At 38.7% G+C, this 23,901-nt stretch overlaps 1 protein-coding gene across 1 annotated transcript in view; it reads right to left on the minus strand.

Annotated features, from left to right (window-relative positions):
- The window catches only part of LOC102269954 (bifunctional heparan sulfate N-deacetylase/N-sulfotransferase 3), a 187,791-nt gene that overhangs the window by 84,672 nt on the left and 79,218 nt on the right, over positions 1 to 23,901 (minus strand). Inside the window, exon 4 of the mRNA XM_070372911.1 lies at positions 19,363 to 19,517. Coding sequence (XP_070229012.1) covers positions 19,363 to 19,517 — 155 coding nt within the window. The remainder of the gene's footprint in view (positions 1 to 19,362; positions 19,518 to 23,901) is intronic.

The raw sequence follows: 23,901 nt of genomic DNA on the forward strand, positions 1-23,901 counted from the left end.
CCTCCATTTTTAAATACGCTATCATCCTCCTTAACTCAATGATATTAACTAGATTACACTAGATAGTACCACATTCCCGTGGACAATGTATCTTTTTGAAGCTGAGTTTTGGGCCATGGCCATGATAAAAAGCTAGTGGTGTGTGTGTGCTCGGTCATATCGGACTCTTTGTGACCCCATGGACTGTATGCAGCCCACCAGGCTGCTCTATCCATGGGATTTCCCAATCAAGAATGCAGGCATGGGTTGCCATTTCCTCCTCCAGGGGCTCTTCCCGACCCAGGGATCAAATCTGTGTCTCAGCTATAATGTGGAATTATGAAAGTACTGGGCCACCCTTTCTCTGTCAATAAAAGATAGGCCCTTTTCCTGCTTTCACTGTGGACTTGGGGACTCTGCCTTATGAGCCTTGGTGCTTCTATCCCTCTCACTATCCCCTCCTGGGCCTGCTTTCCTCTTGATCTGTTTACCCTCAACCAACGCCATGTGGCTCCAGCCTGTGAATCACTGAGCATTCGTTAGTAGGTGGTCTCTTTTAAAAGAGATGAAGGCAATATAAATTGGGCTCCAAATTTGCATTCAATACCAGGAAGAACACCTGAAATATTATTGCACAGAAAAGTCTGGGCTAAGATTGCAGGTTATATGTTCTGGAAGGCAGTCTATTATGTTTCAGAAGATTTATTCCTTATGCTAAACTCCTGATCTCTTCCGATCTTTTTTTTCCTCTTCCAGATCTTTTAATTTGAAATTAAGTACACTATTATTTTGGAATCTGGGTCAAAAAGTCTAAGAGAGTAGACATTTTAGATTAAAAAGTTAATTCTCCTTATTCTTTTCATTAATCCTTGATTGAAAGTAGCATCTTAGCTATAGCATCTGTAATAAAAATTTCCCTAGTAGAGGACATGGACCAAAAAGATTGGGGATTATGTTTATGTTACTATAAAATGTATGTTAAATACTTAGAACACAAGTGGGATTAATTAGTCTCACAACTGAACTCTTCAGCTCCACCTCTCAAGCTCTACCAGACAGGCTCTTTCCCCAGGGTTCCTCCATGTGACTAAATAACATGATCCGTTATCAACCAACGAGTTGCTGTGTCAAAAAGACAGAGGCTATTCTTGATAGGTTTCTTCATTCTTTTCTTAATCTAGGTCATTATCATGTTCTATCAGTATGTCTCTAGTGTAAATCTGAAACCTATCCACTTTTCTCCAGTTCTAAAATCAGCATCATCATCACTCCCTAATCCAATCTGCCATGTTATTCCATGGCCTCCTAACCATTCAACCCATTTCTGCTCTGTGTGCTTTCAATCCATCCTCTACATAGCAGCCAGAGTAACACTTTAACACCCAAATATGACCTGGTGACGTCCTGCTCAAAATCCTTCCATGGTTTCCCCTGGCACTTAAGATAAAATACAAAATTCATAGAATGGTTGTGAATCTTGCACGGTGTGACTTTTGCTTCTCTCTCTTGCCTAGTTTTGTACCACCCTCCACATTTTACTGTATTTTAATCACGTTAATTTTTGTTGAAAGTCACCAAGCAATTTCCACCCTCAGCATCCTCCCACTTGTGATCTTGCCAGACTAGAATTTCCCTACTCCAACTCTTCACTTAGATAGATTTGATATCTCTCTTAGTTCCTTTATTTGTGATATGTTCAGAGAAGCCTTCACTGTCAAGTCCCAATCTAAACTAAGTCCACATTAAGACTTCTCTTAGTACTGCTCATCTTTTTTCCATGGTACACAGCACAGGTTGTAAGTGAATATTCCTTCATATAATTATTTCCTTGCTTTTAATAAGTACTTTACAATTTTTCATTCATTTATTTGTTTTGGTCATGTGTCATGATCACTGCTGTGCTCAGGCTTTCTCTCTTGCAGAGCACGGACTCTAGGCACCAGGGCCTCAGCAGTTGCAGCACACGGGCTCTGTAGTTGTGGCCTGTGGGCTTAGTTGTTCCATAGCATCTGGGATTTTCCTGGACCAGGGAGCAAACCCACGTTCCCTGCATTGGCAGGCAGATTCTTAATCACTCGACCACAAGGCAAGTCCCATATAATTGTTTCTTAATGTTTCTCTTCCTCATTAAACAATAAGCTCCATGAATTCTGGGTTCTGTTTTACCCACTGCTATAAGCCCAGTGTCTTGCCAACAACAAGCACTCCAATAATATTAATGAACAAGTGTGTGAACTGATACTGACTACCTCCCTCCAATTCTAATTTTTACTCTCTCAATTATCTCAAACTCTCAGTTCTCTGCAGAATGGACATATGGTAACTCACAGAGAAATTTAACACCTATAAAATTAACACCCATAAAAGTAATACTTCAAAACACTTTTGAGACTATAGTTAAAGATTATTATTCAAGTAATAAACATTTATTATTATGAATTTATATTTAAACTACACTGTATAGAATTTAAAATTTCAAGATTTTCCTAAATCGTATGTTCGGACGTTTCCACATGCAAATATGAAGATAACACAATTTTATTAAGCAAAAAGTGATGTGTTATTTCTCAGAAAAACTTTCTCAAAACCAAAAGAATAAAAGGAATAAACTGGTAGTCATGTATTTGAGAAACATGGTAACTTCATTCCTGAAGAAATAGTTGTTTATTACTATCCTTGATTAATTGATGCTTTTGAACAGTGGTGTTGGACTCTTGAGAGTCCCTTGTACTGCAATGAGATCAAACCAGTCCATCCTAAAGGAGATCAGTCCTGAATATTCATTGGAAGGACTGATGCTGAAGCTGAAATTCCAATACTTTGGCCACCTGATGCAAAGAGCCAGTTCATTAGAAAAGACTCTGATGCTGGAAAAGATTGAAGGTGGGAGGAGAAGGGGACGACACAGGACGAGATGGTTGGATGGCATCATTGACTCAATGGACATGAATTTGAGCAAGCTCCAGGAGATGGTGAAGGACAGGGAAGCCTGGTGTGCTGCAGTCCACGGGGTCACAAAGAGTCAGACACAACTGAGCGACTGAAGAACAACAACAAATCCTTGGTAATATTTCTTATTTAAATTCTTGCTAGTAATCAAGAATGGTACTTTACTTTTTAAAAATTGTAGTTGATTTACAATGTTGTGCCAGTCTCCGCTGTACCAGCAGAGTGACTCAGTTTTATACATATATACATTCTTTTTTAAAATGTTCTTTTCTATTATGGTTTATCCCAGGAGATTGGATTTAGTTTCCTGTGCTATCCAGTACTCTTGCCTGGAAAATCCCATGGATGGAGGAGCCTGGTAGGCTGCAGTCCTTGGGGTCGGGAAGAGTCGGACATGACTGAGCGACTTCACTTTCACGCACTGGAGAAGGAAATGGCAACCCACTCCAGTGTTCTTGCCTGGAGAATCCCAGGGATGGGGGGGCCTGGTGGGCTGCCATCTATGGGGTTGCACAGAATCAGACACGACTGAAGCGACTTAGCAGCAGCAGCAGCTACACAGTAGGACTTTGCTGTTTATCCATTCTAAATAATAGTTGGCATCTGCAAACCCCAAATTCCCAGTCCATTCTTCTTTCTCCCTCCTTGTCCCTTGGCAACCACAAATCTGATCTCTGTGTCTGTGAGACTGTTTTCTGTTTTGCAGATAGGTTCATTTTAAACTACATATAAGTGATATCATATAGTATTTGTCTTTCTAACTTACTTCACTTAGTATAATGATCTTGAGTTGCATCCATGTTGCTGCAAATGGCATTATTTTTTTTTATGGCTGAGTAATACTCCACTGTATATAGGTACCATATCTTCTCTATCCAATTCATCTGTCAGTGGACGTTTAGGTTGTTTCCATGACTTGGCTACTGTGAATAGTGCTGCTATGAACATAAGGGTACAAGTATCTTTTTGAATTATAGTTTTGTCCAGGTGTATACTCAAAAATGGTACTTTACTTTTAATATTTTCCTCTATTTAAATCCTTCTAAAGAGAACATTTTAAATTTCCACTAATGACCTAAAAATCTGCTATTTCCATATTTTTCAGATTAGCAAGTATAAGAACTAATGTAATAAAAAATGCACAATGATAGGAAATCAAGCAGACACTCTGAAACAAAACAAAAGCAAACATTCTACATTCTATAGTTGGAAGAAAATCTAAAACTTCATTACAAAGTAATTTCAAAATACTTCTAAATGCTTTTCTCGAGTTCATTTGGGTTAGAATGTCCCATTTCTTCAGTATATAGAAGTTAATGCTTTGTTTAACTATCTTGTAGTATTGAGAATTTACATTTACAGATAAAATGGGCTTCCAATAAAGTATACCTATGTTTATATTTAGTAGTATATTTTGGAGTTGTTTCTAGAAGAAAATGGTTTGCTTCGGTTTTTAAACTGGCTTCTTTAAAAGCTGTGGCTGTATAAGCTATTATTTCACACAGAAAATAATGCATTTTTTCAGATAATAGGAGCTTGTTTGGAGAAGTGGAATTAAAACCTTTTCACTAAAAGACATATACATATACATACACATATGCATGTATATACACATACACACACATTCCCTTGAATTTGAGAAGAATTTTAAAACGTCTAAAGAGTGTTTTCCTAAGGTAATACTAATGATCGACACGTGACTTTTTAGCTTATGAGAACCTGTGAGGCCTCTGGCACTGGGAGTGGTCCTGTAGCAGTTGCTGTAACTCAGGGAGGGAAGTAAGAAATGGAATTGATGGTGGCCCAATATATGTAAAGTTACTATTTAAAGGAATCGTATTTCCTTCTTCATCTAGAACCAAACTAGGCAAGTCAGGATTTATCTTTAGGTTAAGGAATTAGGTTTGGTACTGAGTGCTAAGAGTGTAAATATTAGAACACATTCCTGTGATTAAATGATGGTATTTCTGGCATGCTATGTAATGAAAGATCTTAAAAGAAATAACTCCTTTAGTAAAGGAAGCTGAGTTTTCTTTTTTTTTCAATTGTGAATTAAACGGGTTGTGCAAGTAATCACTAAGATTCAGATTTAAAACTCTGTGTTTTTTTGACATAATCCTTGTGGTGTTTAGAAATAGTCTCATATTTGGATGCTAAATATAAATGCACTATTTTAAATCCATGATCTAATCTTAAACTAACATGTATAATTTTCTTCTTACATATTTAAGGAAGTGATAACACCCTAAAATGTGATAGGCATATTTACATAAATCTGGTTAGTATTTATAGATTTGGCTACTAGATTTCTTTCTAGTTTTTCAGTGTGCTCTTTAATTCATAATATAAATTGTTTGCTGGCTGGTATGTGAAAAATCTTCAGTGATGATCATGGTGTTTTTTAGATTTGGTTTATGAGTTTAAAATCATCCTCTGTTGGCAGCTGTTGTATAACTAAAAAACTGGCTGGTCTTCATCATCCCTGGTTGCTGGGAGGTAAGCCCTAAATCCTTGGAATTTTCTAAGTGATAGGAATGTCCTTTATTCATAGTGGATTCCTGAGACCAAAGATCTGAATTTATGTTAACAAAATGACTCAGTTCAGAATTTAGCCAGGCCTGAAAGACCAAACATCCGATTAGAGAGTTGGGGCATTGAGCCAGCTTATAATCAACCTGACCTCTAGGCAGGGGAGGAGACTCTGATACTGACTTCAACCATGTGGCCAGTGACTTAATCAATCATATCTATGAAATGAATAGATATGATTGTGTGTATGTTAGTCACTCAGTCTTGTCTGACTTTTTGCGACCCCATGGACTGTAGCCCACCAGGCTTCTCTGTGCATGGGCTTCTCCAGGCAAGAATACTCGAGTAGGTGGTCATTCCCTTCTCCACGGGATCTTCCCAACCCAGGGATCAAACCTGGGTTTCCTGCATTGCAAGGGGATCCTTTACCATCTGAGCCACCAAGGAAGCTCCTATAAAATGAAACTCCAACAAAGACATGGAACACCAAGGCTGAGGCAAACTTCCCCAGTTAGTGATATTCCTGTGGGTCCAGAAACCCCAGGAAGGTGATGGTCTTTATCTCACAGTTTGGAGTTTGAAAAAACATAACTACAGTAACAAAGGGCTTCCCAGGGGTTCAGTGGTATAGAATCCGCCTGTGATATAAGAGGCATGGGTTTGATCCCTGAGTTGGGAAGATCACCCTGGAGAAGGAAATGGTAACCCATTCCAGAATTTTTGCCTGGTAAATCCCATGGACAGAGGAGCCTGGTGGGCTACAGTCTGTGGGGTCACAAAAGAGTCAGAAAGGACTGAGCGATGAAACAAACAGCAACAACAGTAACGAAAGGTACAAAAGTCTTTGGATAAAGGTGTTAATAATGAGATCTTGTTTTTATAGTAATTCATAAAACAGAGGTATGACCTTATCACTCTGAAGTCACTCAGATCTGGAGAGTCTAGTGTTTCATTAAGTATACAGTGAGAAAAGAATCTTATTTTTCCCATGTTCAAAGAGAGCCATAGAGGGAGGGATGGATTGGAAGTTGGGCATTAGCACATGCAGACTATTATATATAGCATAGATAGTAACAGGGTCTTATTAATGTAGCACAGGGAACTATATTCAGTATACTGTGATAAAGCATAGTGGAAAAGAATATGAAAAAAATACATATACATGTATAACTGAATTACTTTGGCATATAGCGGAAATTAACACAGCATTGTAAATCAACTATACTTTGATAAAATTTTTTTAAAGGTAAATAAAGATAGTCAAACCCACAACATAAAACGATCAGTGTTTACCAGGGAATATCGGGGATGGGGAATGACAGTGTCATGGAGGAAGCACAAATTTAGAAGTTCTGGGCTCAATCTTAGTGCTGCCCTTCATTAGTTATAGCACCCCAGCAGGTTACACAGCTTCACCAAACCTCAATTTCTTTATTTGCCAAGTAGGGGTAATCAATTATCTTACGGTATTGTAGAAAATAAAACATACAAGCAACGTTAGAGGTCAAGTGCCATTTGACTTCCTTTCATCTTATTAACATTATTCTCTTTCTTATTGAAATAACAAATAAAGAAACAAAAGAAACAAAAGTAAACTAAGAATCCTTCCTCCAGTTCTTCTAGTTCCCCCCCAAGACTGAGGATTCTTATTTGAGAGCAAACATCCCTTAAAAGAAGATATGGGGGCTGAAAATACACATTATCAATCTTATCTTAAAAAGAAGTTTTATCAAACAGTATACATTTCTTCTGGAAAAAGTAATTGATATTGTATGTAAAGTAGGAGATTAAAATATCCTTGGTGAACTATACATTTGATAAGGCCATAATAATGACATCGGCAAAAGCCCTTTCTTGACATCAAATATTCCTCTTCAAGTATCCTAAAAGAATAGCTGAATTATTTGAAGAACTTTAATGAAATTTAGTAAGCCTTAATGCTTTAAGAAATTCCAGAAACACATATAAAACATCAAATCACTAAGTCGTGTAACAGAAACTAACATGGTATTGTAGGTCAGTTATACAATGCAGCCGTGAAATGAAAAGACACTTGCTCCTTGGAAGAAAAGCTATGACCAACCTAGACAGCATATTAAAAAGCAGAGACATTACTTTACCAACAAAGGTCCGTCTAATCAAAACTATGGTTTTTCCAGTAGTCATGGTGTGGATGTGAGAGTTGGACTATAAAGAAAGCTGAGAGCTGAAGAATTGATGCTTTTGAACTGTGGTGTTGGAGAAGACTCTTGAGAGTCCCTTGGACTACAAGAAGAGCCAACCAGTCCATCCTAAAGGAAATCAGTCCTGAATATTCATTGGAAGGACTGATGCTAAAGCTGAAACTCCAATACTTTGGCCACCGGATGCAAAGAACCGACTCATTGGAAAAGACCCTGATGCTGGGAATGATTGAAGGTGGGAGGAGAAGGGGACGACACAGGACGAGATGGTTGGATGGCATCACTGACTGGATGCACATGAGTTTGAGCAAGCTGCGGGAGTTGGTGATGGACAGGGAAGTCTGGCGTGCTGCAATCCACGGGGTCGCAGAGTCGCACATGACTTGAGCGACTGAACTGAACTGAACGGCGAACTATACTTCAAAAAACAAACAAACTCATAGAAAAAGAGATCAGATTTGTACTTATCAGATGTGGGGGGTGGGGGAGTGGGAATTGGATGAAGTCAGTCAAAAGGTACAAACTTTCTAAATAAGTACCAGGGACATAATATATGACATGATAAACATAAAAGTTGTTAAGACAATAAATCCTAGGAATTCTGATCATAAGGAAATATTTTTTATATCAATATTTCTTTGATTTTATATCCATATGAGATGAGGGATGTTCCCTAAGCTTATTGTGGGAATCATTTCATGATGTATGTAAATCAAATCATGCTGCACTCCTTAAACTTACACAATATTGAATGTGTATCAATTGTATCTCAATAAAACTGGAAGAAAAAAAAGAAATCACAGAAGCAAAAGTTAAGCTAATAATTTAGTACCAATAAAGAAAGAGGGTATACATACTTAGCTTCATTTTCATTTTAACCTCTAAGAAAGAATTATTTTGGGGAGAGTGATTGATTTTCTTCTAGTCTCCCCTAATAATTATGTAATTTATTTCAAGTGAGTTTCCATTTAACAGAGCATACTGTTTTCCTCTCTTAGAGTTCCCTTCAGAATTTCTGAAGTGTCATCATATCTTTGTTAAATGTCTCATAAATAAATATACCACTAAAGGGTGCACTTTTGTAAGAATACTCAACAGAATGATGTAAACACTTTTACTTTACACAGGCCAGGTTGATTTTTTTTTTTTTTTTGAATTGCCAAGATTTCTTCAAATAAACACATGAAGGGGTTTATAGAAATGTAAGAAAAAAAGAATCTATGAGGCTTTACTTTTTTATGCTGTAGCAAAATCACTGAAAATAAAGTTTTCTAGAGACACAGTGAAGGAATTGGAGGGTTTAGTTTAATCCAGCTTTCTCAGAGTTTGAAGTTATGAGTTTACTATGGACCTTCAGGGTCCTTGAGAAGTAATAACGCTATAAACAATTCAGGGGCAGGCTTAAACTCCCAGAGTATTTGCAAACACATTTAATCTTTTTGAAAATATATAAAATTGAATAGACTAGGAATCTTTAAGACTTCATGGTATTAACTTTAACTGAAGTAATAATACTGACAGAGTAGAAGAGTTGATACTGATCTTTGTTATAACTACTGCATACGGTCTGGTATTTATAATAAACATCAGGACAGTTAATACTTGGGTGATAGCTACACAGATGGAAGAAATTGCACAAATCATATAAAGAGCAATTAAAAGAAAAACATTGTAAAAATCCAGATTCTAATATTCTGAATTTGTTTAAATTAAATATAACTCTTCAGAGAAATAGTAACATTCCAGTCATGAAGTTTTTGTAATAGCAATCAATAACAGTATCAATGGCATGGGCAACGTTCAGTTACACAAACCATGCTGGTTACGTGGGCTCTGGATCTTGACCGGCCTGAGATCGAACCCTCTCCCCAGTTTTCACTGGCTGTGTGATTTTAAGAAAATTACATACGCTCTCTGAGGCTCACTTTTTGCATTTTAAATATGGGAATAACTAGGTTCACAGGTGTCTGGATGAATGGAGGCTGCGTGGAGAGCACCAAGTTCAATGTCTGGTCGCTATCTGGAGCTCGAAATGTTCTCTTCTTACATTTCCTCTGGAGAGCCAAGAACCTTTCTCACTGAAATGCAAGGTTCTGTTTCACGCAGGGAAAACAGAATAATAGAATTTCAAGTTGCACAGCTTTCCCTCTCTGAGCATAAATTAAAGGAAAAGAACGAGGAGTTGGGGAGACTAGTTTGGATGCTGCTGCAGTGATCCAGGTGTGGGATAAAACATTTGGAAGTGGAGAGGAGAAGGGAAGTTTTGAGATGGAGCAGGAATAGTGCAAAAGAAAACTCATAGAAAATACTGAATAACTGGGAACTTGAAGGGGGAGGTACAAAAAGGTGAAAATAGACACAAAGTTAGCAGTTGTATAGATTTTACTTTTATTGATGGATTCATCATATTCAGGGTTAACACTCAAAATATTTACCAGTCAACATGCCATCCACTGATTGGTCAGACCTGGTGCCAGCTGTAGAACTGAAGCTGGATGTTGGAGACTATGAGCCAGGCCCTCTGAGTTGCTGAGTAGTTGGGAGGCTTGGAACATGTATGGGGAGGGTCTAAGGTGGTACTGGGGGTATTGACATTTTCAATATTGTAATAACTGGCATGGCCATACCAGTACTTTTAATGTGAATATTAACCCTGATAATATATCCCTTGCTCTCCTCTTCTTTGTCTCGCCCTCTCCAAGTTCCTTCAGCCATTCTTTTCATGAAATAAATTATATATTTCACCATCTTGGTCATCCTGCGCTGAATAATGGCTATTGGCTTTCTCAAACTGTGCTGCTTCCTTTGGTCCAGAAGCAATCTACCAGCTCAGAGTTGCCTTTGTGAATTCTGGTTTAAACTCTATTTCTACTAGGATAATTAGAATTACACTTTGTTTTCAATATCAATAAAATGACAGCCTAATGTCCTTCTTTATAAAGTGCTTCACTGAAGTGAAAATGATAAAATTCATTCATTCTCTAGCTGGCAAGCAAACTAATTAAAAGATTATTATATATTCCTTAAGCCAGCAAGTCTTTCAATGTATTTTAAATTACAGTTTGATACTGTAATCTTTATTTCCATTTTAGAAAGTTAATGTGCTCAGTAGCCTAAGAAGTTGCATAATGGGCACTAGACATGTCAGATAACGTAAAGTAGCAGGTTCTGCTGAACTTGGAAAACGGGGAAAAGGACACTGTGTGAAGGCATAATGATGATGCAATCAAAATGTACAATCCTGCCTAAGATTTTGTTTTCAGGATCCGGAACAGTGTTTTACAGCTACCAATTTTAAAAGTATTGTCATAACAGTGCTAGGTATCACTGATATTGGTGATGAGTTCTATGATAAAAATTTCTACTGATTATTTTATCTCTAAAAATTAAACTACCATAATTCACTAAAATTTAAATCCAAGTTTCCAGTTGAGAGTATATATACTGATGATTCTTTTGATGCTTAAATGCAGTAAGTTATTTTATTTTTCTAATGGAATTGTATCCAATTTGAAAAACTGTATATTTCTACTGTGTTATAGGTCAATAATTAATGTTACAATTAATCTTTGCCTCAGAAATAGTACCTTTCAAAAAAAATCCCCTGTTGAAATTTCATCTTAGTACCTGAATCATCCCATATTTGATAACTAAAAATATTTTCTAATCAACCTCTAAAGCTGTATTTCCTGATGGCTATAATCATCAAATGCAAGTTTGCTTAGAGGATTTGGTTGACCTTCCATAGTAAGCAATTAGACAGAGCTTTCAAAGCTAAATTAAAATGGACATCAAATTCCCATGTGAGACAGAAGTGTCTATATTGTGCCGAAGGATTAATAGATAAGATGTGTTTGCTAAAACTCAATGAAAATCGCAAGCGTTTGGCTGTAGATGGTGACAGAGAGGATCCCATCAAAGAGTCTTACATCATAGTCTCAGATTCGCTTAGTTGGAAAGAATTTAAATGTCCTCTAGCTAACTGCTGTGCATGTTCAGTTTTACCCATGGTGTCTAGTCTTGTTTGAACACCCAGTGGCTTCCTTGTCTGTGCTTTCAGTTTCTTCACTGCGAAACACTCATGCTCCTCTTTAAATTTAGAGCTCCCAAGCTGGTGGAAAAAAGCAGAGTGCGACCCAATTTCCAAATGCAATATTAGCACAATACTGCTTGTTCCATCTAGTGAGTGGAGAATTGAGGCAGAATTTCCTCCAGAACAGTTTCTTTGAATTAAAGTTGACTCTGTATCTCGCAGCAGTGGAGACACAGACAGAGAGAGCAGACTTATGGACATGGCCAGAAGGGGAGGAAGTAGAGGGTGGGATGTATGGAGAGAGTAACACGGAAACATATATTACATGTGTAAAATAGACAGCTGATGGGAATTTGCTATAGGACTCAGGGAACTCAAACTGGGGCTTGGTATCAACCTAGAGGGGTAGGACAGGGAGGAAGGTGGAAGGGATGTTGAAGTGGGAAGGGACATGGGTAAACTTATGGCTGATTCATGTTGATGTTTGGTAGAAACCAACAAAATACTGTAAAGCAATCATCCTTCAATTAAAAATAAATAAATTTAAAGAAAGTACCACTGGGAAAAATAGAAGTGCCATTGAACTAAAATAAATAAATAAATAAAGTAGACTCTGTATGGGGCTGTAAAGTAGACATGATGGGGCTTCCAAGGTGCTGCAGTTGGTAAAGAATCAGCCTGCCAGTACAGGAGAGGAAAGGGATGTGGGTTTGATACCTAGGTTGGGAAGATCCCCTGGAGTAGGGAATGGCAACTCACTCCAGTATTCTTGCCTGGAAAATTCCATGGACACAGGAACCTGGCGGGCTACAGTCCACGGGGGTTGCAAATGACTGAGCACACACAACCAACTTGTGTTATACATGATAAATGCCGGTCAGTCATGTGAAAAGTTCCCCCAATGCAGTTGTTTGTCTTCCTTCCCAACATGTTATAAACTCTGCCTAGCTCAAGGAGCATTTGGGAACCTAAGGGAAATGTTGCCCTATGGATTTCACCTCTAGTTCTCAATTTCCCTGATGTTAGCAGAAGTCCCAGATACCCTCTTGGGTTACCAGGCAAAAGAGAAATCTAGACTTATACCTGTGAATTGGTTTAGGAGGCCAGTGAGGACGCTTGGAATCACAATTTATGCGGTTTAAAAATAAAAGAGGATTTCTGGTTTTAAATTCTACCACTAGTGAGCTTTATCACCATGAGTGGGTCACTGTAATTTCTCTGACTTTTCAGTGTTCTTCTTCATGGTGTGAGAATAAGTATGCCTACAGTTCAGAGCTGCTGTAAGAATTTAAGGAAATAATATAGAATATATAAAAAAATAAATAAAACCCTTGAATTTTTCTTATTGCATCTTTAAATTTAACAGCAAAGCAGCTTTGTGACTAATGCCTTAGTGGGCATTAGAGAACACATACTAGAAAATGTAGAATTCACATGAACCAATGTCTTCCCCAATATAAAATAAGCTTTTAAACTTGAGGATCTTTGTCCCTCGTACCTGTCACTCTAAACACAGAAACCCAGGTAAAAACTGAAGATGGCAGTTTTATGATACTGAATATACTGATAATAAAAACAACAGCTGTTCTCCACTGTGTGTTATATACTAATCACTGTTCCCCAAAGCTTCTGTTCTCTTTCACGTTGTTATGACCCAGGAGGGAGTGATCCTGGATCCAGTCTCTTTTTATGTGTGTCTTCTCCTGTCAAAAAAGTCAATTGATTCTGTATCTGATTAAACTTTTATGAATGTTCTCTGCTGCCTCAAGACCATAATTTGGGTTGTCAACCTGAAACTAGGAATGGCATTTTTAAGAAATGTCCTCTGTTTAACATGTGAGGTTAAGAATGACCAAATTTCAAATGTGAATTATTCTTTCAATTCATGATCATTTGCCCTGGAATGTGAAGTCAAGTGGGCCTTAGGAAGCATCACTATGAACAAAGCTTGTGGAGGTGATGGAATTCCAGTTGAGTTATTTCAAATCCTAAAAGATGATGCTGTGAAAGTGGTGCACTCAAAATGCCAGCAAATTTGGAAAACTCAGCAGTAGCCACAGGACTAGAAAAGGTCAGTTTTCATTCCAATCCCAAAGAAAGGCAATACCAAAGAATGCTCAAACTACTGCTCATTTTCATTCATCTCACATGCTAGTAAAATAATGCTCAAAATTCTCCAAGCCAGGCATCAACAATGCGTGAACCGTGAACATCCAGATGTTCAAGCTGGTTTTAGAAAAAGCAGAGGAACCAGAGATCAAATTATCAACATCCGTTGGATCGTGGAAAAGAGCAAGAGAATTCCAGAAAGACATCTATTTCTGCTTTATTGACTATGCCAAAGCCTCTAACCGTGTGGATCATAATAAACTGTGGAAAATTCTGAAAGAGATGGGAATACCTGACCACCTGACCTGCCTCTTGAGAAATCTGTATGCAGGTCAGGAAGCAACACTTAGAACTGGACATGGAACAACAGACTGGTTCCAAATAGGAAAAGGAGTACATCAAGGCTGTATATTGTCACCCTGCTTATCTAACTTATATGCAGAGTACATCATGAGAAACGCTGGGCTGGAAGAAGCACAAGCTGGAATCTAGATTTCCAGGAGAAATATCAATAACCTCAGATATGCAGATGACACCACCCTTATGGCAGAAAGTGAAGAGGAACTCAAAAGCCTCTTGATGAAAGTGAAAAAGTTGGCTTAAAACTCAACATTCAGAAAACGAAGATCATGGCATCTGGTCCCATCACTTCATGGCAAATAGATGGGGAAACAGTGGAAACAGTGACAAACTTTATTTCTGGGGCTCCAAAATCACTGCAGATGGTGACTGCAGCCATGAAATTAAAAGACGTTTGCTCCTTGGAGGAAAAGCTACGACCAACCTAGATAGCATATTAAAAAGCAGAGATATTATTTTGCTAACAAAGGTCCGTCTAGTCAAAGCTATGGTTTTTCCAGTGGTCATTTATGGATGTGAGAGTTGGACTATAAAGAAAGCTGAGCACTGAAGAATTGATGCTTTTGAACTGTGGTGTTGGGGAAGACTCTTGAGAGTCCCTTGGATGGCAAGGAGATCCAACCAGTCCATCCTAAAGGAAATCAGTAGTGAATATTCATTGGAAGGACTGATGCTAAAGCTGAAACTCCAATACTTTGGCCACCTGAGAAGAACTTACTCATTGGAAAAGACCCTGATGGTGGGAAAGACTGAAGGTGGGAGGAGAAGGGGATGACAGAGAATGATATGGTTGGATGGCATCACCAACTCAATGGACGTGAGTTTGAGTAAACTCCGGGAATTGGTGGTGGACAGGGAGGCCTGGTGTGCTGCGGTCCATGGGGTCACAAAGAGTTGAACATGACTGAGTGATTGAACTGAACGGAATAATATTGGCATATGTTGATTAATTCATCCAAGTCATAACAGAATACTATTATTCCAGATAATGTTCTGTTTTCAGGGGAATATAACAGCGAATGTAGTCAAATATGCCTTGGTAAAATTTTTTTTGAAGACTACCAAAACAACAATAACAACATACCTTGAAATCTTCTCTATCACTTCTTAGTTTATCTTTTATTAGTACTTTCTTATATTTTATGTATTTTCCTCTTTTAAAAATTCCTTCCTTTCTCCACAGATTTAAAAAGAAACTACAAAATAATTTTCTTCTCCATATCCTCTCTTGCTGATTAACATTGCCAATATCAGCAGTCTTTTAGATTTCTGAAGATGACAGAATTACTGTTTGCTACATTGAGGGGATTTTTAGTGCTATTACAAACTGTGGCAATGTTTATCCACTTCTACGTGCTGTTTACTAGTCCTATTTATATATATATTTTTAGGGAAGAATGGTGGCTCTCCATCTCACAGGAGTTTGCAAATACTGTCAACATATTCAAAATACTAGCATGTAGGGACCTATTTGTGTTTTATTGACAAAATATCAGTGTCTGTAAAATGTGCACTTGAAGCCATTTTCTATTTTGGGGAGTAGTTTGAAGTTAAAAGGTAAATATGGGCTCCTGATGCTACCCATAGTATTTGGTCTTCTATATTCTTGTGGAAAAATCAGCGTGTTTCACAAATTCTAAACTTTTGTTGTACAAATTCGAGTAAGATACTATGTGAGTCAACTATTCAAACCTCCTGGGGCTTTAGAAGTTTATGTAAAATACATTTCATGTTAATTGGGCAAGTGGCCATCAGCACTTTCTTAAATTCTGATTAACCAAAAAAACTGATAGTTACATAACTGGGGGGCCAGCCAAGGGAGATATAACATGTGCTCTTCTTTCCACAGAGTTCCATATAGTTTCAGGGTTTGGAGACTATACACTGGAAAAGGCAAAATTGCAGGAAACCTCAAAATTGAGATTATGCTTCAAATGAGTCATTTCTAGTTCTGGTGCATGTTCAGTCGCATCCAACTCTTTGCGACTGCGGACTGTCACCCACCAGGCTCCTTTATCCATGGGATTCTCCAGAAAGAATACTGAAGTGGGTTACCATTTCCTCCTCCAGGAATCTTTCCAACACTGGATTGAACCAGCATCTCCTGCATTAGCAGGCGGATTCTTTTACCATTGAGCCACCTGGGAAGCCCCTAGTTCTGGGGTCAGGACTTCAAATCTATAGAAAAAAATTTGGTCAAGGGAGTGGTTATATTTTAGAATTTCCCAAATCATATCCAAATTAACTAGTGTAATGTATTTTAATTCTTTTGCACACTAGCCTTAGACTACAATTAGTAGGATTTACCTAGAAATACAGTACATGAACAACACTACGCCAGAGCCTTTGACTGTGTGGATCACAACAAATTGTGGAAAATTCTTAAAGAGATGGGAAAAACAGACCACCTGATCTACCTCCTGAGAAATCTGTATGCAGGTCAAGAAGCAACACTTAGAACAGGAACAACAGACTGGTTCCAAATCAGGAAAGGAGTACGTCAAGGCTGTATATTGTCACCCTGCTTATTTAACTTATATGCAGAGTACATCATGAGAAACACTGGACTGTATGAAGCACAACCTGGAATCAAGATTGTCAGGAGAAATATCAATAACCTCAGATATGCAGATGACACCACCCTTATGGCAGAAAGGGAAGAAGAACTAAAGACCCTCTTGATGAAAGTGAAAGAGGAGAGTGGAAATGTTGGCTTAAAACTCAACATCAGAAAACTAAGATCATGGCATCTGATCCCATCACTTCATGGCAAATAGATGGGGAAACAGTGGAAACAGTGACAGACTTCATTTTTTGGGGGGCTCCAAAATCACTGCAGATGGTGACTGCAGCCATGAAATTAAAAGACATTTGTTCCTGGAAAGAAAAGCTATGACTAACCTAGATAACATATTAAAAGCAGACCTTTGTTATTTTGCTAACAAAGGTCCATCTAGTCAAAGCTATGGTTTTTCCAGTAGTCATGTATGGATGTGAGACTCGGACTATAAAGAAAGCTGAGCGCTGAAGAATTGATGCTTTTGAACTGTGGTGTTGGGGAAGACTCTTGAGAGTACCTTGGACTGCAAGGAGATCCAACCAGTCCATCCTAAAGGAAATCAGTCCTTAATATTCGTTGGAAGGACTGATGCTGAAGCTGAAACTCCAATACTTTGGCCACCTGATATGAAGAACAGACTCATTGGAGAAGACCTTGATGATGGGAAAGATTGAAGGCAGGAGAAGAAGGGGACAACAGAGGATGAGATGGTTGGATGGCATCACTGACGCGATGGACATGAGTTTGAGTAGGCTCCAGGAATTGGTGATGGACAGGGAAGCCTGGTGTGCTGCAGTCCCTGGAGTCGCAAAGAGTTGGGACACGACTGACTGACTGAACTGAACCTAGAAATGTGATCTGATGGTTTTAGCTTTATTAACAACATAATCTATGAACACTGTAATATAAATTTTGGGGTTTGCAAATAAGAAAAATACTGTAATAAAGATATATTACACTTCACTTGCTTTTTGAGAGGTAATTTCTGCCGCTTTAATTGTTCATACTACAAATATTCACTGAGTATGTTTATGAACTGGGAACTGTGATAGGCAGAACACAGTCCTTGCCCCAGTGTACTCTCTGCCCAGGAAGGAGAATGCTGGTTCAGTAAAGAGCTACTTGTCTGGACTCCTTCCACATGTTTGTGTGCCCATCAGAATAATACAAAGATAAACACCCTCCCACCCCAAACATGCCCTGTTGGTTTGTTAACTTCTCTATACCATCTCCACTCATCACAAGCACATTTTCCCATGTACTGCACTTAACTTTAACTGTAAAATTTCCTGTCCAGAATCAGAATCCTCTTGGTTTTAAAACAGTGTATCTTGCTCAGTCAAATAAATGTTCCTTCCTTGTGTTATATGTATTTGATGTCTTTTAAATGGTTTTCTTCCCATTCCTCTTGCCTTTCCAGATTGAGATTTCATTACCACCTGCCAGCGAACACCTCCTACCTGTGTTTCCCTCAGCCTCATTTAACTCCAAATTCTCCCTGACACTTAAATCTTATTCTTATTTCAGAATGTACCTGAAATCCTATTTACACAGCATTTCCCTGGATACTCTCAACGACACTTCCTTCTCTGATGGTGAATTTTACGTTTATACAGTTTGGCACTAGGTCCAGGAATATCTCATTTTACTGAAGACTGTTTTTTTAAACTGAACTATAGTTGACTAACAGTGTTGTGCTAGCTTCTGTTTACAGTAAAATGATTCAATTATATATCTATATGTATGTGTGTGTATATATATTCATTTCATAGTCTTTTCTATTATGGTTTATTCAGTTCAGTTCAGTTCAGTCGCTCAGTCGTGTCCCACTCTTTGTGACCCCATGAATCACAGCACACCAGGCCTCCCTGTGCATCACCAACTCCCGGAGTTCACTCAGACTCACGTCCATCGAGTCAGTGATGCCATCCAGCCATCTCATCCTCTGTCGTCCCCTTCTCCTCCTGCCCTCAATCCCTCCCAGCATCAGGGTCTTTTCCAATGAGTCAACTCTTCGCATGAGTTGCCCAAAGTACTGGAGTTTCAGCTTTAGCATCAATCCTTCCAAAGAACACCCAGGGCTGATCTCCTCCAGAATGGACTGGTTGGATCTCCTTGAAGTCCATGGGACTCTCAAGAGTCTTCTCCAACACCACAGTTCAAAAGCATAGCATGTCAAATATAGTTTCCTGTGCTATACAGTAAGACCTCATTGTTTATCTATTTTATATGTAGTAGTTTGTATCTGTATCCCCAGTTCCTTTTTCATCCCTCCCCCATCTCTTTGGTAAGTGTACGTTTGTTTTCTAAGTGGAGATTTGTTTTATGTGTGTATTTTGTCTTCTCAGTGCAGCTGAAAGCTCTTTCTGGATGTGAACCATATTTTATGAGCTCTGACCATAATGTCATGTAGCTGAGTCCTGTGAGTGTCCTGAAACTTTCCTTTTAAATTAGACCCCTCAAAACATGAAGCATAGTGATGAGCATGCAATACGAATTCAAAAGTCACAAGCTGACAGGCTGCACTACTGAGTGTTTCCGACCATCACATAGAAATGACTGCTTAAAAGTGCCCGTATGCCCAAACCTCAGATGTTCTCAATATAAAAAGCCAGTCACTTTAGTAGTCTGTGCACTTTAGTTCAAAGTGAGTTACTTACTAAGGCAAACTTTTTGTTGAGAATCATCTGTTCCACCAAAGATGACTCATTATGGAAGAGGTGGGGCTGCATATGGCTCCACATATGTGGAAACCACCAGAACTCTTCAACAGACCCCAAAAGACGGTCATCCCCTTCATCTTCCTCTTCAGTTCCTAGGGCGTAGGGAGGAGCAAAAAGATTATTCAATTAATTTCAGCTACACTGATTGCCTGTTCATCTGTATGTATATCTGTCCATCTATCCATCCAGTAATGTAATTCTATATATGCATTTAGAAGATACCATTTATACTATCTTACATACATGTAAAGCTTTGAACATGAATTGTAACAAAGGAAAATCTGTTACTTGGGGAACAACCAGAGACTGTGATACAACTCTTTTTAAAAGTTTTAAAACATGAGACATGCATATAAAATCGGTGTAAGAAGGAAATACACAATCATTCCAAAGGACTTTAGAATTTTTAACTTTTAGGATCTTTGTATAATTTAAGTTTGGAGAGAAATGGGGGATAAGCAGGGAATGCAGTGCAGGGAATATGAGTGGGAAATGTGTTGTAGAGTTCTAATAGTAATTAGATCACTCTGACATGGGTTGTAACACAACATTGCCAACAAAATAATTCCATAATTTATCTGGGTTACTCCTTATGTTTGTGAATAAGTTCAGTTCAGTTCAGTTCAGTTCAGCTGCTCAGTCGTATCCAACACTTTGCGGCCCCGCGTACTGCAGCACGCCAGGCCTCCCTGTGTGCATCACCAACTCCTGGAGTTTACCCAAACTCATGTTCATCGAGTCAGTGTTGCCATCCAACCATCTCACCCTCTGTCGTCCCCTTCTCCTCCCACCCTCAATCTTTCCAAACATCATAGTCTTTACAAATGAGTCAGCTCTTTGCATCAGGTGGCCAAAGTATCAGAGTTTCAGCTTCTTCCAATGACCACCCAGGACTGATCTCCTTTAGGATGGACTGGTTGGATCTCCTTGCAGTCCAAGGGACTCTCAAGAGTCTTCTCCAACACCACAGTTCAAAAGCATCAATTCTTCGGCACTCAGCTCCTTTATAGTCCAACTCTCACATCCATACATGACTACTGGAAAAACCATAGCCTTGACCAGACGGACCTTTGTTGACAAATAAATGTCTCTGCTTTTTAATATGCTGTCTAGGTTGGTCATAACTTTCCTTCCAAGGAGTAAACGTCTTTTAATTTCATGGCTGCAATCACCATCTGCAGTGATTTGGGAGCCCCCCAAAATAAAGTCAGCCACTGTTTCCCCTGTTTCTCCATCTATTTGCCATGAAGTGATGGGACCAGATGCCATGATCTTAGTTTTCTGAATGCTGAGTTTTAAGCCAACTTTTTGACTCTCCTCTTTCACTTTCATCAAGAGGTTCTTTAGTTCTTCTTCACTTTCTGCCATAAGGGTGGTGTCATCTGCATATCTGAGGTTATTGATATTTCTCCTGGCAATCTTGATTCCAGCTTGTTCTTCTTCCAGCCCAGCATTTCTCATGATGTACTCTGCAAGCAGGGTGACAATATACAGCCTTGATGTACTCCTTTTCCTATTTAGAACCAGTCTGTTGTTCCATGTCCAGTTCTAACTATTGCTTCCTGACCTGCATACAGGTTTCTAAAGAGGCAGGTCAGGTGGTCTGGTATTCCCATCTCTTTCAGAATTTTCCACAGTTTATTGTGATCCACACAGGCTTTGGCATAGTCAATAAAGCAGAAATAGATGTTTTTCTGGGACTCTCTTGCTTTTTTGATGATCCATCTGCTGCTGCTGCTGCTGCTGCTGCTAAGTCACTTCAGTCGTGTCCGACTCTGTGTGACCCCATAGATGGAAGCCCACCAGGCTCCCCCGTCCCTGGGATTCTCCAGGCAAGAACACTGGAGTGGGCTGCCATTTCCTTCTCCAATGCATGAAAGTGAAAAGTGAAAGGGAAGTCACTCAGTTGTTTCCGACCCTCAGCGACCCCATGGACTGCAGCCCACTGGGCTCCTCCATCCATGGGATTTTCCAGGCAAGAGTACTGGAGTGGGGTGCCATTGCTTTCTCCGATGAGCCAACAAATGTTGGCAATTTGATGTCTGTTTCCTCTGCTTTTTATACTAATGCATAAAAGGGAGAAAAAGGGAAATGTGGGAATTGTTTTGAAAAAACATAGAAAACTGAAGGAAAGAAAAAAATGATGGAAAAAAGCTGAGAAATGAAATCATCGTAAAACAACCCAAGAATCACTGTGCTCCTTGGTGGAACTCATGTTCATCATGCTTTTCCTTTCTTTCAAGTTCTTGGAAGCAAACTTTCTATCAAAAAACCTCTATTTCCTTGAGAGTCAGCTTTGTTGTTCTTTTGAATTTCATATTTGGGCTTATTTTATTTCCTTCATTTTCTCTGATCTGCAGTTTAGTTGAGTGTGGGAAATGACACAGTTCTCTAATTTATATGCAGGAGTAGGAGTCTATTTTTATGCTTCTCCAGGTAGAGTTTCTTTACTAAAGCATAAATGAAAGCAGTGTAAGGTGTCTGTCCTGACATCTCATAAGATGATATTAATCATCACAAAATTATACAGTCACACTTTAATTTCAGCAATGACACTCAATTCAATAAGGTCCTAGAACGGTAGATTCTTCAAATGATGTCCCTTCTGCATGGAGAAAAACATCCTCGTATTTTCAATAGCAGTTCTTATGTGACTGGTTCTGATGGGTCTCTAGAGGCTAACGAGGGTGGACAGACTACTCCCCCTGCACAGCCTACCGCTTGTTACCACCCCTCTATGATTTAATTTTCCGAAAGAATGAAGGTAGTGCCTACTGGCAGGAAAAGGATCAGTTAGATCTTATGATTTATTGGGCAATGAAAGAGACCAAAGGTAAAGATGTAGTACGAGGCTGCATGGTGGTTCTGATGTATGCAGGAGGAATAGGGTTAGTGATATAGAATGGGTGTAATAACATAATCTCTCAATAAGGACAGTCTTCAATTTCACTTTCTCATGATTAGGTACTCTGCTGATGTGAGGGAACTCTTGCTCTCTCTGTAAAGGGCATATGTAAATCGAATCTGTTTTAGTTCCCCTATTTTATTCTCTTTTGCATACTACTCATGTTACTCTTGTTACTCATGTCAGTGGAGTTGAACAAGTACAGCCTTTGGAGTTAGAAGCTTTTTAGTTTATTTATTTCTAGGTTCCAACACATTTGAGCTGTGTGGCTGTGGGCAAGTCATATAACCCCTTTAATGTTGGTGTTCACATAGGCAAAAATATGGACAGCAATACCTATTTTATTCCTTTTGTGAGAAAGTGTCTACATAGTCCAGGCACATGCTGGGTAATTTAAAATGCCAATGTTCTTCCCTCTTTTGCTCCTGTTCTTGCATCTTCTATGTATGTCCTAGAGTTTTTTCTTTTTCTCACTACAGTACTATATGGGGGGGGGGGCGGAGGCTCATCAGAGTGTTATGTGACAGAGGGGACATTGTATTTAAGAATTTAAGAACTGATCAAGCCATTATATTAAATAATTGCTTGATTAATGAATCACCCACACCAGACGTTCTTGGGGCTTCTAAGCTCTGGGAAGCCTTCTAGAAAGGCATGCGAAAGAATAGGAAGATACAGTCAGGGGCATAGAAATCTGATGGCCCCAGTCATGGCAAAGTCTTGTGTCCTGCTGCCTTTTAGGTAATAAATAAGGTGGCCCTGGTAAAGAGACATTTGCTAAGTGTGACTGGTGATGCTTAAATACGTTTTTCTTTTTTTTCCGACATAAAGATGATGCTTTTGGTTTCCCTGCAGTTAAACGTCTCTACTTAAATACTCTCCTCTTGCTTAACATTTTGCATGTCCTCAGGACACCCTATTAGTTAAGATTACTAGTCAATTACTTGTTGCAGTTTTACTTTCACATACTGAAAACAAGTAGACTTCTCTTAGGGTTTCCTAGTAATCAGTTAATTGCTGATTTCCACCTCCTCTGGGAAAAGTGAGCTGAGATTTCCTAGTTTATGAATAAAGTCACCCCTCCAACTACTTTTAGCTCTATTCTCTGTCTCCTATAGTTCCTACCTTTCCCTATCTTTTTTCTTCTCTCCTCTTTATTCATTTTTCTAGTTGGCCTTTACTCAAAGTTTATATATGAGGACAGTGCAACAGATTTCAGAATTCTTTGGAAAGATTGCTCAGGCATTTGCTGTCCTTTTCTGAACATCATAGAGGGCCCCTCTGATAGGCTTATGTAAATTCACAGCAGGCATAACTGTAAGGCCCTTCCTTTTTTCTTTACAGCTCTTCCTTATCTGATTTCCTTTAATTCTACTTTGGGGATGTTTTACATCAGAATTAATTATATTGAGAATAAGTATCTGTTGCCTAATACTTCAAACGTCATGATAAAAAACAGTTGAAAAAAACAAAACAAAACAAAACAAAACAAAAAAAACAGTTGAAACATAGTCATTCATGGTTTGATTATCCTGGCTTCTTGTCACTCCTTTATTTCTCTACTTTACCAA

This window comes from Bos mutus, chromosome 6 (genome assembly GCF_027580195.1).
Source record: "Bos mutus isolate GX-2022 chromosome 6, NWIPB_WYAK_1.1, whole genome shotgun sequence".
Taxonomy (NCBI): domain Eukaryota; kingdom Metazoa; phylum Chordata; class Mammalia; order Artiodactyla; family Bovidae; genus Bos; species Bos mutus.